The sequence below is a fragment of the Entelurus aequoreus genome, linkage group LG15, assembly GCF_033978785.1.
Source record: "Entelurus aequoreus isolate RoL-2023_Sb linkage group LG15, RoL_Eaeq_v1.1, whole genome shotgun sequence".
In the NCBI taxonomy this organism is placed as follows: Eukaryota; Metazoa; Chordata; class Actinopteri; order Syngnathiformes; family Syngnathidae; genus Entelurus; species Entelurus aequoreus.
The window spans coordinates 12,992,113-13,009,170 of NC_084745.1; the positions used below are offsets into that span (position 1 = coordinate 12,992,113).

Sequence of the window (17,058 nt, forward strand, 5' to 3'; positions counted from 1 at the left end):
CCAAAATTTAAAACTGAACAAAGCCGCGGGCCAAGGTTGAACAAATTAACCTTTTAATAGGGACCCAAACAAGTTTTGCATTTAATATTGAACAAGCAAGGCTTATATAACTTTATAGTGACATGCAAAATCAAGTTTCAAATAATAATAATAATTAAAAAATATCAATGGCATATCAAATACAATTTAAATAAAAATTGAATGCCTCTTTTCTATTTGCAGCCTTCTGAGGTAAATATCAACATTAGCTTTTTCCACAGGCTAATACATTTTAAAATAAAATAATGAATAAACCAACCATTCAGGACTTTAAACTGCTCAGTTTGCAACACACTGATCTAATCTGATGTGCCCAAGACAGATACCTGGCATCTTTTCTTGGATGCTAGTTCATTAATGTCAGGGCTCAGGCTTTGAGCTGAGGCAACCTTCATTATCGAACGAAGGTGTTCATCAGTCATTATATCTCGTAGTCCACCCGGACCACAGTCTTGGGGGCGTGCCTTAAAGGCACTGCCTTTAACGTCCTCTACGAGCTGTCGTCACGTCCGCTTTTCATCCATTCTAACAACGTGCCGGCCCAGTCACAAGATACGTGCGGCTTCTGTACGCACACACACGTGAATGCAACGCATACTTGATCAACAGCGATACAGGTTTCCCTGAGAGTAGCCGTATAAACAACTTTAACACTGTTAGAAATATACGCCACACTGTGAATCCACACCAAACAAGAAGGACAAACACATTTCGGGAGAACATCCGCACCGTAACACAACAGAACACAACAGAACAAATACCCAGAACCCTTTGCAACACTAACTCTTCCAGGACGCTACAAAATACACCCCCCGCTACCACCAACCCACCCCCTCCATCAAAATGATAGGCGGATTTGAGTCCGCTACAGTTTTAAAATGCTCCCATTAGTGTTAATTTTTAATCTATCAGAAGATGAAATGAATATTTGTATTAAAATCAAATTACTGGATGTTATTGATGTAATTTACTCGTTTTCCTCCACTGATGTACTAACATCATGTGGTGTATTCTGTACATATGTAGCATCATGTACAACAAAACTTGTGAATTTGGACTCATTTCGTTAATCACACGAGAAATTAGAAGTGGATACATAATATTTCAGCATATTTATCTAGCGAACAGAATACAACCTGTTCGTGGGCCTGATCCGTACGTTTGATATCCCTGTTCTACATCATTTAGGTGTTTTAGGTCATTTAGATGCCTGAGTAATAATTACGAACACATAACCCACATAAACAAATCATACAAATTCCTGGGCCCTTGGTGTTGTTTTTTTGTAGACAATGCATCAGGTTGTCTCTTTTTATTTTTTGTGAGGTGCCTGTAGTCCATCCTAAGTATAAAGTTCATGGTAGATCTTGAGCCAATCTTCTTGAGCATGTCATTTCAAGTCAAGTCTAGGACAGAGGTTACCAGCACTTGTCCTAAGTGAGTCAAAACTCACATCGAGTCTAAGTCAAACAAGTCAAAACAACCTTCAGGACTGTGGAGACTCCTGAAGAAGACAGATTTTGGTCACAGATCTGCTGAGGGTGCTTGTCAGGGTCTGCCGTACTTGTCCCCTTTTCTCTGGGACTGCTTGAGTCAATCAATCAATCAATATTTATTTATATAGCCCTTAACCACAAGTGTCTCAAAGGGCTGCACAAGCCACCACGACATCCTCAGCTCAGATCCCACATCAGGGCAAGAAAAAACTCAACCCAATGGGATACAATGAGAAATCTTAAATATACTCCTTCCAACCCTTTGAGGTGCAGAATCATCCATTATTATCACGGTGTTTCCAGGAATGAAGTTCTTCCTGACCTTTGTCCACTTCTGGCATTCATAACTGTCCGCCTTGTGAAACAGACCAGATGGTAAACAGGGCTGGGTTTTGAGAAACAGAAGATGGTTGGGTGTTTAGACTCCTCTGGTTTACTAAGCCAATCTACAACTCTTAAAAAAACATATTCCAGTAGATATGAGTGTTTACTTTTACATTATCTCCTCTTTAGAGGCAAAAACTCTTCTGAGTACTTCTGTCTCTGACAGAACTTGATATTTTCCAGGTCACTGTCATTGATTTCTTTTAATGAGAGTTAACTTTGGCAAATCTGAACATTTGCGCTTCCCTCCATTTGATGCAGACTGAGAAACATGGGCATTGCCTTGCTTCCCTTGCCTGAAACGCAATGGCAAAGCCTTAAGCCTTAGTATCCAGGCCATCACTCTTAAAATACGTGTCCATGACGCGCTGCGCTTTATCAGACTTGTCACAGCATCGCCTTTCTCTTGTTCCACGGAACTTCTGGCTTATAACTTCTGGGTCTCCAGACGGTAACTCTACAAAGTCATCCGGATTAAAAGGCCAAGCATCCTTTGGTTGCAGGAGAAAAGTGGGACCACACGTGCACATTTCATTCTTTAGAAAAGATTCCACACACACACCTCTGGAGGCAAGATCTGCCGGATTGTGTGTGGTAGGCACATACCTCCACTGAGATGGATTAGACATCTTGAGGTTCTCAGTGACTCTGTTCAGGTGCGAAACCTTGACGTTTCATGTTTGATATATTTCAGAGCAGAGGTACTGTCTGACCAGATAACAGAGTCTTGCAGCTTTATCCTCAGCTTATCCATTTGACCTTCCACCACAGCTGCTGTCAGTTCCATAGGTGTGATTGTCACAGGCTTTAAAAGGTGCGACCCTGGACTTTCCCATGATGAAAGCACTGTGTCCCAGACCTTGGTGATTGGGCAACAGCAGGTGGGTGACGGTCCCATATCCCTCCTTACTTGCATCCGCAAGATGATGTAACTGATCTGCAGTTATGTCTCTAAAGCTGGGAGGTTTCAAACATCTGCTGGTGTTGAAGCCGTCCAATGTTTGTAGCTCTTACTCGTTTAAAGCATTCTTTTGAAACACAAAAACAAAGGAACTTCTACTCTTTTGAAGCGAGCACGCTGACTGCGCTCATTCAACTCACATCACATTCGACCTCCTGTGACGTCATCCTTGCGCCAACACTCTGACATGACTCGTCAACAAATATTCAAACATGTGCACGACTCTCATTTGAATAAACAGCGTTGCAGTAATATTAAACAAGTGAAACCAAATCTTACTTTGTGTTGCTTCAGTGCTTCTCCATGAACGCTGCTTTAATGGTGTGGTCGGCGTGTGTCCAATGGCGCCGTAGGCGGTTGTACAAATTTGTCGTGTTGTTATTGTGTTTCACATATCCGACAAACAGTGAGCGACTTACTAAGAACATCTCTGTCTTTGCAAAAGCTTCACTGTTTTCACACAATGGACAGCAATGACGGCTTATTCATTAGTCATTCAACTGCTTTTCTTCCGGTATCTGCTGTACTTGTTTTGATGACTGACTGGCGTAAAGTTTACGTGTTAATTCATTTAAAAATGCTAAAAACAACTTTATATGAAGTCTGCCGTTCTTAAAGCCAATGTTTCCTTTTCTAGTATCGATAAAATCAATGAATTACTTTTTAAATCGCTGTTAGATCGATACTTGTGGAAGGCCAACCGGCAGAGCACAGATCAATGTAATTGAATTTGAGGAATATAAATCGATCTATGGATATATCGATCACTCGTTACTATAGCTGTGAATCTTTGGGCACCACAGGTAACGATTCGATTCAGAATCGATTCTCGATTAAAAATCAATACCGTATTTTTCGGAGTATAAGTCGCTCCGGAGTATAAGTCGCTCCGGAGTATAAGTCGCACCGGCCGAAAATGCATAATAAAGAAGGAAAAAAACATATATAAGTCGCACTGGAGTATAAGTCGCATTTTTTGGGGAAATTTATTTGATAAAACCCAACACTGCGGATGTTGTTGTGGCTTGTGCAGCCCTTTGAGACACTTGTGATTTAGGGCTATATAAATAAACATTGATTGATTGATTGATTGATTGAACACCAAGAATAGACATTTGAAAGGCAATTTAAAATAAATAAAGAATAGTGAACAACAGGCTGAATAAGTGTACGTTATATGACGCATAAATAACCAACTGAGAACGTGCCTGGTATGTTAACGTAACATATTATGGTAAGAGTTATTCAAATAACTATAACATATAGAACATGCTAAACGTTTACCAAACAATCTGTCACTCCTAATCACTAAATCCCATGAAATCTTATACGTTTACATTTTCACACTTTGCACTATTTTCTTACACTTTATGAAGCATTTCTTACACATTATTTTTGCACCTTCATTTTAAGAGCTTATTGTTAAAAGTTCAATGGGATTTTAACATTTTGTTTACATTCTTTGAGTGTTTTCCATGCTTGTGTTGACATTTCTGAGGTGATTATAGTCAGAGGAAGGTTATATTTGTAATAAAAATGTTTCCATTTCATATATTTTTCTCCTGGTCCATATTTTCAAAAGTAATAACAAATATTAATATTACCTATATCGACCGATACAAAACACTTATATGGTGACACAGTTTTCAGCCATATCGCCCCGCCCTACTAGAAGTACACTTCATTTTAGAGCCAGGGTGCTTATTTTTCTATGTTCCTTGGCGTCAACGTTGCCGTGGACATATTTAGCTTCGACACGGGCCGGCAAAAAACAACATTTCATATTCAACAATCGATAAGAGGGGAGAAATGTAAGAGCAAAGCTCCAACACTATCATTAGTGGGCTGGGACGTCTTGATCACAGCGCCCACGGAAAGAAAACGCCGTTGACTCTCCTCCCCCCACTTCTTCCTCCTCTGCCGTCTCCTCCCCTCCTGCTTTGAGGAGTCAAATTGTTTCCAGATGCTTTCTCTCACAGCTCGCCTCTACAACAACATCATAACATGGAAGACGGGAGGCAGACCAAGTACCATCAAAAAAAGTCATTTCTTGGCATTAATTACACCTTTTGAACACAGGGGTTGACACTTTGTCCTCCGAGGGCCTTATAAGAACCACTGAAGATATCCTTCACATTGATTACTAATAAACACGCTAAAACCAATATAAATTACAGATAATATTTCAGCAATAAAACCACCGTTACTTATTTACTTACAGCACATGCATGCTATGCTAGTTTTTTTCTCTTAATAATTTGTATTCTTTGCATTAAGAGATGTCCAGATTCACGGTTGAAGAGATTACATTTGGCATATTTATGAAAAACAGCAATCTAGAAATTATTATTAATATTATTATTTTGGAAGCAACATTTTTCATACATAAAAGGTCGATTTCTTAAAGTGAAACCTAAATCCTTCCATGATTTTAAATTATATATAAATTAGGAAAATGGAAAAAAATTGAAAATACACAGCAATCTAGAAATTACTATTAATATTATTATGTTGCAAACTAAATTTTTCATACATTAAGGTTGATTTCTTAAAGTGAAACCTAAATACTTCCATGATTTTAAATTATTAATAAAATCTTGGAAAATGGTAAAAAATTGAAAATAGACAATAATCTAGAAATTACTAATAATATTATGTTGAAAGTAATTTTCATACATAAAGGTGGATTTCTTTAAGTGGAACCCAAATTATTCCATGATTTTAAATCATTAATAAAATCTTGCAAAATAGTAAAAAAATAGAAATGATACATCAATCTAGAAATGACTACTAATAATATCATGTTGCAAGCCAATTTTTTTCATACATAAAGGTTGATTTCTTAAAGTGAAACCCAAATTCTTCCATGATTTTAAATGATTAATAAAATCTTGGAAAATGGTAAAAAATTGAAAAGATACAGTAATCTAGAAATTATTATTAATATTATTAAGTTGCTAGCAACATTTTTCATACATGAAGGTTGATTTCTTAAAGTGAAATCTAAATTTTTCTGTGATTTTAAATTATTAACAAAATCTTGGAAAATCGTAAAAAAAGAGAAAAAATACAACAATAAAGAAATTATTATTTATTTTATGTTGAAAGTAAATTTCATGCATAAAGGTTGATTTCTTAAAAGTAAAACCCAAATTCTTCCATGATTTTAAATTATCAATAAAATCTTGGGAAATGCTAAAAAAATAGAAAATATACAGCAATCTAGAAATGGTTATTAATATTATTAAGTTGCTAGCAAAATTTTTCATACATAAAGGTCGATTTCTTAAAGTGAAACCCAATTTTTCCCATGATTATTAAAGTATTTAAAATTATTTAAATTATTAATAAAATTTTGGAAAATAGTAAAAAAAAAAAAGTTGTGTTTTCCTGCCTTCTCCTTTGTCTGCACCTGTGTTTTTAGTGATTCGTCCTCGGCGAGTTGCGGACCTTGAGGTACACCTGCTCGCAATTAGCCCGCCAGTATTTAGGCTCGTCACTGACAGCTTGGCCTTGCCGGTTATTGTATCCTGAACTCCACTTAGTCCTGAATTCCCTAACATCTTCTGTGTTTATCTCCTAGCCCCCCTGAGGTAAAAGGGATTATTTTGTTGGACTCTTGCCCTGCTCAGTGCGCCCTGGCCTCTTCTCCTGCCGACCTCTGAGGAACCTATTTTGTCCAGGTTACATGGTGTGCGCTTCTGCCCCATCGACCTTAGTTATACCTTTTTGTCTAGTTAAATTTTTCATTTTTGTAATTCCACCTTGTCTCTCGTCTCTGCATCCTGTGGTCACCCCCCCCCCCCCTTGACCAAGAACTTAACAGAAAAACACTTAATTATTGTCTTTATTTGAGGAATTGAAGTTGTTTTAAATAAGCCCATTTTTAAAATCTATTTGTATTGTCTCTTATTTTACTTTTTCCGACATTTTTGTTTGTGCAAGGATTTTATTGCTCAACCTGGTGGATATTTGAAAATATTGAAATGTATTGAAAGTGCCTTAAATATATGTTGTTTGTAAGTTCAATTGTTCAACAATAACAATTTAAAACATTTCATTTTATATCTAAAAAAAGTCACAAGCCAATAAAAAAACAAGACTGACTTTGGATCCGGGCTTTACAGTGCGAGCATTTTATTGCGACTAAAAATAGGTTGTACGAGTATTGAAAAAAAAAAAAAAAGTAGCACACGTGCATCTGGTAGTGGACAAATGTGGCCATGGACAGAGAGGCTGGTAGACTTTCACAAAACCTACTTTTATCCCTAATCAAGGCATGGTGGAGATATTTCTTGACGTCAAAGGATATTTCCATACATGGCTTAGTTTATGGGCCAAACTATATCGAGATATGAGTTTTGGTCCATTTGGCCCAGCCTTAGACTGGTGTTAGCGACAATGCTAGTACAGTTTAGGGATATCCTCTGTCTTTAATTGAGCATTACAGTAGGCCTTATAATGTGTTTATATGTATGTACATGTGTACCTTGTTTGAGTGTTAGTAATGAAACTGTGACACTTAAGAACATTTATATTGCTCCTAATTTTTTTCTGTGTTACTAATTTTTGTCATTTAGTAACATTGGTACTACTCGTGAAAAAGCAAAGCGTACAGCCCTGCTTAGGGGTACCCCTGAGACGGAGAGTTTTTTCTGCAAGCGGAGACAATGTGCAGCCCAAATGAGGATCTAAGCGCCGTGTTACGTCCACCTTTCAGGCAGATGTGGACACGTAAAAGTGATATCCTCACAAAATCCACATCCTGAACCCATGTGGACTTAAACTGGCTCGTGTAGACTTTGTTCGGCCAACATTTTGACATCAACATCGAAACCACCAAAAGGTCTTCAGGAGGCCAAAAGGCTTCAAAGTTGAAAACAAAGTGTTGTTGTTGACAAAGCCTCTTAGGGGGGGGTGGGAAAAAATATCGAAATGGCAACTTATTGCGATACTTTGTCTAACGATACAATATCAACTTTTAATGACTTTGATGTTTTTTAAGTCACGTTTGGGCCGACGGAAACTTGAGGGCAATTTAAGCCCCATGTTGGCTGTATAGCTACCTGTGCGGGATTACCGGTGAGCAAGACAGTAGGAAGTAGAGGGAAATATTTTATATTTAAGTGATCACTGAACTATGTAGTTCAGGGATGTCAAAGTCAAGGCCAGCGGGTGAGATCCAGCCCGCGAATGAATTATCTACGGCCCCCGGGATGATATTTGATTAGTATTAGAACCGGACTGCAGGCCACAGCCGCCTGCTGCTGTTTTGCAGGCACCAATACTCCATCAGCTGAGACAGGGAAAGAAGCTGAAGGGAACAAATGTGTACATGAATGAGCATCTCACAAAACGTAATGCTGGAATCGCCAAGAAAGCACGCGACTTGAGGAAGCAGGGAAAAATCCAGGGAACTTGGAGCGCCAACTGTAAAATCTACATCAAGCTGAATGGAGGTCCAGAAGCAAGAGTAATTGTTGTCCATGACATCAAGGACCTGGACAATTTTTAAAGTTTACACAGCTGCCACAACAACGATGATAATGGACTCTGACAGAAAACAAGCACCTAAATTCAGCATCGACACTACTACGTTCCAAGAGACGACTAAACAAGAGGACCTACATTCAGGATTGCATCCACCTACACTTATAGAGATTATTGAAACAACATCAAAGATTGTTGAATAAGAAAATATGGAACTAAAAAAATGTCTGCAACAAAGATCACAAAAACCAGGATTTGGAAAATGATATAGATCCAGATACAACATTTTTCTCCCACATCAGTAGTAATTGTTTTTATTATACAGATGATCAATGTAATAGCAACATTAAATGTGATAACAAATTGTCAATTATTCATTTTAATAGCAGAAGCTTGTATGCAAACTAAAACAACATTAAGAACTTTTTGGAACACATCAACGAACCCTTCAAGGTGATTGCTTTCACAGAAACATGGATTGATGATAAAAAAGGAATAGATTTTGATCTGGAAGGATATGAACTAAACTACATCAACAGAACCAACAAAAATGGAGGAGGAGTAGCTGTGTACGTGATGAAGAACCTGAACTACAAAGTGAACAGGAAGTGAACAAAAAGTTTTAGCAACTGTTATGTATAGAAAAGGGGTAGGATTAAATAAGCTCTGCTTCTTCCTACTCCTTTTCGAACATGTTGAAAAGAGAAACTGGAAATTGTGATGTATCATGTTGTATGCTTGCATGTTCGAAATAAACTCAAACTCAAACTCAAACTCAGTGTTGGCACTAGGAGTTTTCAAAATGAGGTCCCAGGGACCCCATCAGGTCAAAAAATTGGGGTCCCACAGTAAATGTTTGGGGTCCCAATTTGTTGTAAGTGTTTTGAAAACAAATGATAAATGTATGCATTATCCTGTTATATCTCATATTCTATATTGTGTTTTGGAAAAAGGTTGTCATAAACGTTACTTACCGTATTTTCCGCACTATAAGGCGCACCTACAAACCTCCAATTTTCTCAAAAGCTGACAGTGCGCCTTATAATCCAGTGCGCCTTATATATGGGCCAATATTGCGCCACAACAAACCTAAACTCCATTGTCATAAAGTTTAGGTCTCGCAACTACGGTAAGCAGCCGCCAACTTCTTTTTCCCCCGTAGAAGAAGAAGCGTGCAGCTGCCAATTTCTTTTTCCCCCGTAGAAGAAGAAGTGCTTCTTCTTCTTCTACGGTAAGCAGCCGCCAACTTCATTTTCCCCCGTAGAAGAAGGAGTTCTTCTTCTACGGTAAGCAGCCGGCGACTTCTTTTTCCCCCGTAGAAGAAGAAGCGCTTTTAACCCAAAAATGGCTCCTATTAAGAGACAGGCTTACGACGCAGAGTTTAAACTTAAGACGATCAGTCACGCAGTAAAACACGGGAATAGAGCAGCAGCGAGAGAATTTAACATAAACGAATCAATGGTGTTTAATTCGGACACTGAAGAAAAAGAATTTAAGGGATTCGTGGATGAGGAATAACTTCATAAAGTGAGCTTTACATGTTTATTTTGTGTGTTGTGTTGTGTGACATTAACGTTTCAGCAACGTTGAGTTATTGATATATTGTTATAGCTCTGCACTATTTCAAGTGTTACTATATTGTGATTGCACTAACGTTTGATTTACCGTAACAGTACCACTGTTTTTTACGTGTTTATTGAATCTGGAAAAAGTTCCCCTCCACTATGTGATATAAATGTTGCACTACATGTTATACCTTGCTGTTGTCAAAAGATAAACAAAACACCACGTCACTGACTTTACCTCTGGGAAAATAATCAAACAGCTGTTTATTCATTTTGGGAGTGAACAGAGTTGTCAGAACGCTGGTTTGTAATCTATTAATAAAGTTTGACTGACCTATCTGACTGTTTTGTTGACATTCCATTTAGCGCAGCTCCATCTAATGGATGCATAGGTGCGCCTTATAATCCGGTGCGCCTTATATATGAACAAAGTTTTGAAATATGCCATTCATTGAAGTTGCGCCTTATAGTGTGGAAAATACGGTAGTTCATTAAAAAAATAATACAACAGAAAACACATTTTTATGCATATGTAAATGTATTCAGTTATAAACATTTATTCACTTTCTTCTTTCCTTCATGGATATACATTTTACCGCTGCCGGTATTTTTTCTATATTTTTATTGTAATATTTTCATAATGTGTTTTTTTTCTATTTTTGGCCAAAGTAAGACAAAGAAAACAATCTAAAGTTGTCTTTATTTTTTAGTTTTAATGCCATGATTTTAATAGTCCGGCTGCACAGATTTTACTCCATGCGGCCCCTGAGCTAAAATGAGTTTGACACCCCTGAAAATATTGCAAAATATCGCTATATCACGATACTGTATTGCACAGCTGTCAAACTCAAGGCCCGGGGGCCAGATGTGGCCCGCCACATAGAAATGGATACCGAATAAGGTACTTTTTGTGGCAACGACCAAATACCTTGCAATATTCACTGACTCAAAAAAACCCTAAGTAAAGTAAGGCTCCACTTTTTCCAAAAATGCACTAGCTTGATGCTAATATACATTGGCTTTGCTATTGACATGCTACTGAGTAGCATTAGCGATTTTACATGCCGATTTCAACCCCCCCAAATGTGAGATGCCCGTTACAATCAAACAGCTGGTGCGTAACAGGTACAGTTCTTAACGTATTAACACTTTTCAGGGCACAATAAAAAAAACACACACCATAACTATACACTACTGCCATCTCATGCCTTGGGCTTACAACTTAATGTCATACTTACAAATGATAATAAAACAAGACATACGAACTAGACAGAAGTTGTCATAATCAGCTCATTTATAAATGTTGCAATAAAAATTTGATTCTATCATCTAAAACAATTATATTTATCAACACACACAAAAGTACAGAGCATTGGTACAATTTAGTACCAGTACCGATTACCAGGTACGGGGAAATCGGTTCAAATGTGAACGGTACCCAGCCCTATGGCCACATTGTTTTATGTGGCCCACACAAGCCTGGAAATAAAATGCGCCAATAAAACACTTCATCTTTAAAACTAATGTGTTCGTTCTTTCATTTTTGATAGAAAATTGCTTGTACTGCATGCCATTGCATGTCATCTGATTATGCAACAAAAACATATATATTACATAAATGTTTTCTTTATAAATACTTAAATATCTGTTTGTCACCCTGACCTAAGATTACAAAGCTATCCATTAATTTGTACGAACATTTTTTTTTTTATCGGTAATTGTGTAATAATATCATGAGGCCATTATACATTAATATTAGAGGTAGGAATGTTTGGGCACGATTATGATTCAGGAGCTATGATTCGAATAAAAATCGATTTTTTTTGATGCATCTATAATTTACATATATATCGATGCAGTTTTACATTTCTTTTTGTTTCCCTAAAATAAGCATTCATTAAAAAACAGTGTAATTTGTCATTAGAAACATGTTCATTAATTTGACAAATTAATGAAAATGTGTGCAAAACTGGAACATAAGTGCCCTAAAATAAAGCAGCTGGTCGAATCTCTCAGTGAGATGGCACGCTGCAATCAGCCAAATTCTCAAACCGTCTGCATTTCTTTATTGACGATAAATGAATAGATTATCGATGTACATGTCCAAACTGCGATGCAACTCAAAATCTATTATTTCCCCCACCTCTAATTAATATTCTTATATATTTACTGTTACAAGCGTACAAATGGTATCGTGAAGTCCCTGCCAGTATTCATTTTGAGTGTTTTTATTTAACATAAAAACACAGGGATGTCAAAACTGTCATATTTGATCATTTTAGTAAACATCTCAAAACCAACCTCCATAAATTATTGATTATTTACTATCAATTATTCAATGAAAGTTACCATTCAGCGGCTAGGATAAATCAATAATTGATGCATCTTAAATGTATGTACACTACCGTTGAAAAGTTTGGGGTCACCCAAACAATTTTGTGGAATAGCCTTCATTTCTAAGAACAAGAATAGACTGTCGAGTTTCAGATGAAAGTTCTCTTTTTCTGGCCATTTGGAGCGTTTAACTGACCCCACAAATGTGATGCTCCAGAAACTCAATCTGCTCAAAGGAAGGTCAGTTTTGTAGCTTCTGTAACGAGCTAAACTGTTTTCAGATGTGTGAACATGATTGCACAAGGGTTTTCTAATCATCAATTAGCCTTCTGAGCCAATGAGCAAACACATTGTACCATTAGAACACTGGAGTGATAGTTGCTGGAAATGGGCCTCTAAACACCTATGTAGATATTGCACCAAAAAGCAGACATTTGCAGCTAGAATAGTCATTTACCACATTAGCAATGTATAGAGTGTATTTCTTTAAAGTTAAGACTAGTTTAAAGTTATCTTCATTGAAAAGTACAGTGCTTTTCCTTCAAAAATAAGGACATTTCAATGTGACCCCAAACTTTTGAACGGTAGTGTATATGTATTTATATAAGTCTCCTCCTTTTGCAGCTAATGTATAACGATAACGTATTTCATCATTTCCAGTTTTCGGATGTAATCGCATGCAACATAAACTAGATTTGACCAGTCTAAGTAAATTAGCATGAATTATGTTGAATTGTACAAAGCACATGTTCTTTAGTTGTTTCACTACTTCACATTCAACCTAGTTTAACAATTAGCATGGCTTCTCCCTTCTTCACGCCTGCCGTTTGCTGCATGCTTTTCTGCGCTACACCTGCATTTTTGAACCGTCTAAATTAACTTTTTCATCCATATTTGGACGTTTGTCAGCCAATTTAGAATCGTCCACGTAGGATTGGGCAATAAAACGATATCAATCTACGATATGATCGATATCCATAAAAAATGCTTTCGATAGAATATTCGATTACTTTTTTTTCTTCTGCGTTGGAAGAAAACGGAAGTTGCGTAGCAAGATTGGTTGCATGAACAAAGGCACTCGCTCTCTGGTTACCGAGCAACGGTAACAGTGTTTGCTTGTCTGGCGGTTGATTATTTGCATGGAGTGAGAAGAGAAAGTCAAAATGAGGAAACTGTGTATAAAAGAGGAAAAGTCACCTGGACAGTTTGGCACTTTTTTGGGATTTTTTTTTAAAGGGGCTGTAGTAACACCACCTCAGCCGCGCTCACTCTTTAGAGCACAGCTGTAACTTCCTGGCACTAAACCTGCAGAAAATAGTTCTCAGGTTTCTCTATGTTTACATTTTCACGTTTTCTGACACCTAATTAAACAATTTACTTTACATATTCCTTATTTTTGCACCTTCACCTTTAAGAGCTTATTGTTAAGTGTTCGATGTGATTTTAAAATTGTGTTTACATTGTTTTACATGCCTGTGTTGACATTTTAAATGAAGAAAAGGATGGACTATTGAACAAAATATCACACTAACAATCAATATTGAAATATATATACACAAGTTTAGCATCACTTGACTTACACTGAAGCGTTTTCATAGTGTTCAAATAAATAAAATCAGGTTAAAAAATATATTTTCTGTATTTGCTACAAAACAAGTACAGTGGTATTTGTTTGAAATGTCACTACTGTTACTCAGAAACATTTATATTTCATATTTTGTGGTCCAATGTGAATCCATAAAGCCAAAAAAAAAGAAAAATCAAGCTGCAGGCTGCAAAAGGCTACACTTTAGATACATCTGCCTGAACACATCATGAAATTAGATGTTAGTTGTATTTGTATGAAAGATAAATACATGATTTAATCACAATAAAGCATATTTGTAAGATAGATTAATTAAAGAAGTCATGCATCTATTGGAGCTTGAAATGTACATTCAAGAGTGCTCATATCAAGTTTGCTTTCACTTTCTTAACCAAAAGCCCGTCAGTTGCTAACTTTAACTATAAAAACAACAACAATAAACAAGTTATTCAACGACCATATTGTTTTTTCAAGACAAGAATATATTGTTGTCAATTGTTTCGTCATTAAAATTGAACAGCCATGTTGTCAAGCCACTCCGTTTCGGATGTTTATAGTGTAAACAATTATCCCATTTAGTGGATAATGAAATATTATTTAACGTGTTCCATCGTCGCGATACAAAACTATTAAAAACTTGACTTCGACACTCCCGTTTTTTTCCCCACTTTCTGGAAGTACTTAAACGCAACACGTTTAAAACGTTACTTTTTTCACACTTCCGACGATGAACTTTCTTTCTTTTTAGTCACCATATGAATAACATTTGACGACTTTTTAACTTTTTTGTCGCGATATTATGACTTCGTATGGCTTGACGGTGAAGTTTGGCAGTAAAAAAAAAAAAAAAAAAAAAAAAGCCAGACAGGGCGCCAGCTGTCACTAAATCAACAAATAACTTTTAAACACGTTTGACAAAATAAAAAAGCATTTTTTCTCTCCATCTAATTAAGCTGGTTGGGATATGTCATAATAAATGAAAATATTAATAGTGGGTATTTGTAAATATTCACGGTTGTATACGCCTTAAATGTAACATTTACATCCATGCTAGCAGACATGTAACACTAATAGTGGACATATATCTCCATGCCTGGGATAATGTAACAATGATAGTGACTAACTATTCATAATTATATAAATGTAACATGAACAGTGAGTAAATACTCAAAATGACATAACTGTAACACTTACCCTGAGCAAGCAGCGGCGGGAAGACAAAGTTGAGGGCGAAGAGAACAGCAACGATTTGCAAACACTCCAACATCTTATTGAAGTCCTAAAGTGCATTATGGAGCAGAAGACATGAAGACACGTAGACAGCAGAAGACATGAAGAATGAAGACACGGGAGGAATAAAGGAAGAGGACATGTGGACAGAAGACATGAAAGACATGATCCATTTAACGTCCCTCTGCTCATGTCTTTCTGCGCACATGCGCACAAGGGACCACACTGTCCACTAACAGAACCTGACAAAGATTGTTCACGTGAGAAGAGACCAAACTTTTTCAAATCAAAGAAAATTAATTTTAATATTTGCAATTGTTGTAAACATATTTCAACCCTATATACAAATAAGTTATACACAGTACATACAGTACATACAAAATATCTGTAAAATACTCCCAACGCTTCACTTCTTACATAACATTTCGATTAAATACTATCATGTTTTTTTTCTAAAAATAGAATGTGGACACCCAACAACCCATCATGACAACATTAAAAAGTCTGTCTTGTAAGTGTTTGCAAATGTACAAATTAAAAAGTAACACAATAATTTACCTGCACATAAGTATTGATAGCATTTTCTCAATACAGCATCACGTCTGTGAGAATGTGACACCACGGATGTGTGACAAGAGACAACCCTGTATTATTATTATGCATCCATACATCCATTTTCTACCGCTTGTCTCTCTCGAGGTCGCGAGGGTGCTGGACCCTATCCCAGCTGCACTCGGGCGGAAGGCAGCGTACACCCTGGACAAGTCTATTATTATTATTATTATTACTGTTATTTTTATTGCTAGTACTACATTATCACATGATCATTATATTGTTGTTATTGTGTTATTATTATTATTGTTATTATTATTATTTTTTATTATTATTGCATCATTTAATATTGTCATTGTTATCATCATCACTATTAGTTTTTTATATTTATCATTATTATTATTATTATTATTATTATTTTTATTATTGTTGCATCATTTAATATTGTCATTGTTGTCATCATCACTATTCATTTTTTATATTTGTCATTATAATTATGATTATTATTATGATTATTATTATTATTACTACTACTATTATTACATTATCATTATATTATTTAGTAGTAGTATTATCATTATTATTACATAATTTAATATTTTCGTTATTTTCATCATTATCAATATTATTTATATTATTTGTATTTGTATTATTATTACCATCATTATTATAATGATTTTTTATTATCGTCATTGTTATTTTGATTATCATCATCATCGTCATCATTATTATTATTATTATCCTTATCATCATCATCATTATTATTATTATTATTATCATCCTTATTGTCATTTATTATTGTTATTATCAACATCATTATTGTCATTTTATTGTTGTATTAATTATTAATATCATTATAATCATAATTCTTATTTGAAATTATTGTTATTATTTACTACTATTATTACATTCTTATTATATAATTATTAGTATTTTATCATTATTATTAATATTATTATTGATATTACATCATTTAATATTTTCCCTATATCATCATCAATATTATTTTATTACTCATATTTTTATCATCATTATTATTATTGTTATTCTTCTTCTTATTATTATTATTATTATTATCATCTTTACAATTGTTTTTTTCATCATTATTTTATTATCATCATTATCATTATCATTATAATGATCATCATCATTAGCATTATTATCATATAATGAGTACATCATTTATTATCATCATTATCATTATAATTCTTATTTTACTATCATTATTATTATTGTTATCATCATCATCGTCATTATTATTATTGTCATCGCATCATCATTTATTGTTATTCTTATCAACATCATCATTATCATTTTGTTGTTATATTAATTATTATTATCATTGTTTTCATAATTCTTATTTTATAATTATTGTATTATTATTAGTATTTACTACAATTATTACATTGTCATTATATCATT

General features: G+C 35.3%; 1 protein-coding gene across 1 annotated transcript in view; it reads right to left on the reverse strand.

Moving 5' to 3' along the window:
* The window catches only part of reck (reversion-inducing-cysteine-rich protein with kazal motifs), a 71,299-nt gene extending 56,022 nt beyond the window's left edge, over positions 1-15,277 (reverse strand). Inside the window, exon 1 of the mRNA XM_062021967.1 lies at positions 15,049-15,277. Within this exon, the coding sequence (XP_061877951.1) occupies positions 15,049-15,121 (73 nt within the window). The 5' untranslated portion in view covers positions 15,122-15,277. The remainder of the gene's footprint in view (positions 1-15,048) is intronic.
* Positions 15,278-17,058: the final 1,781 nt, after the last annotated feature.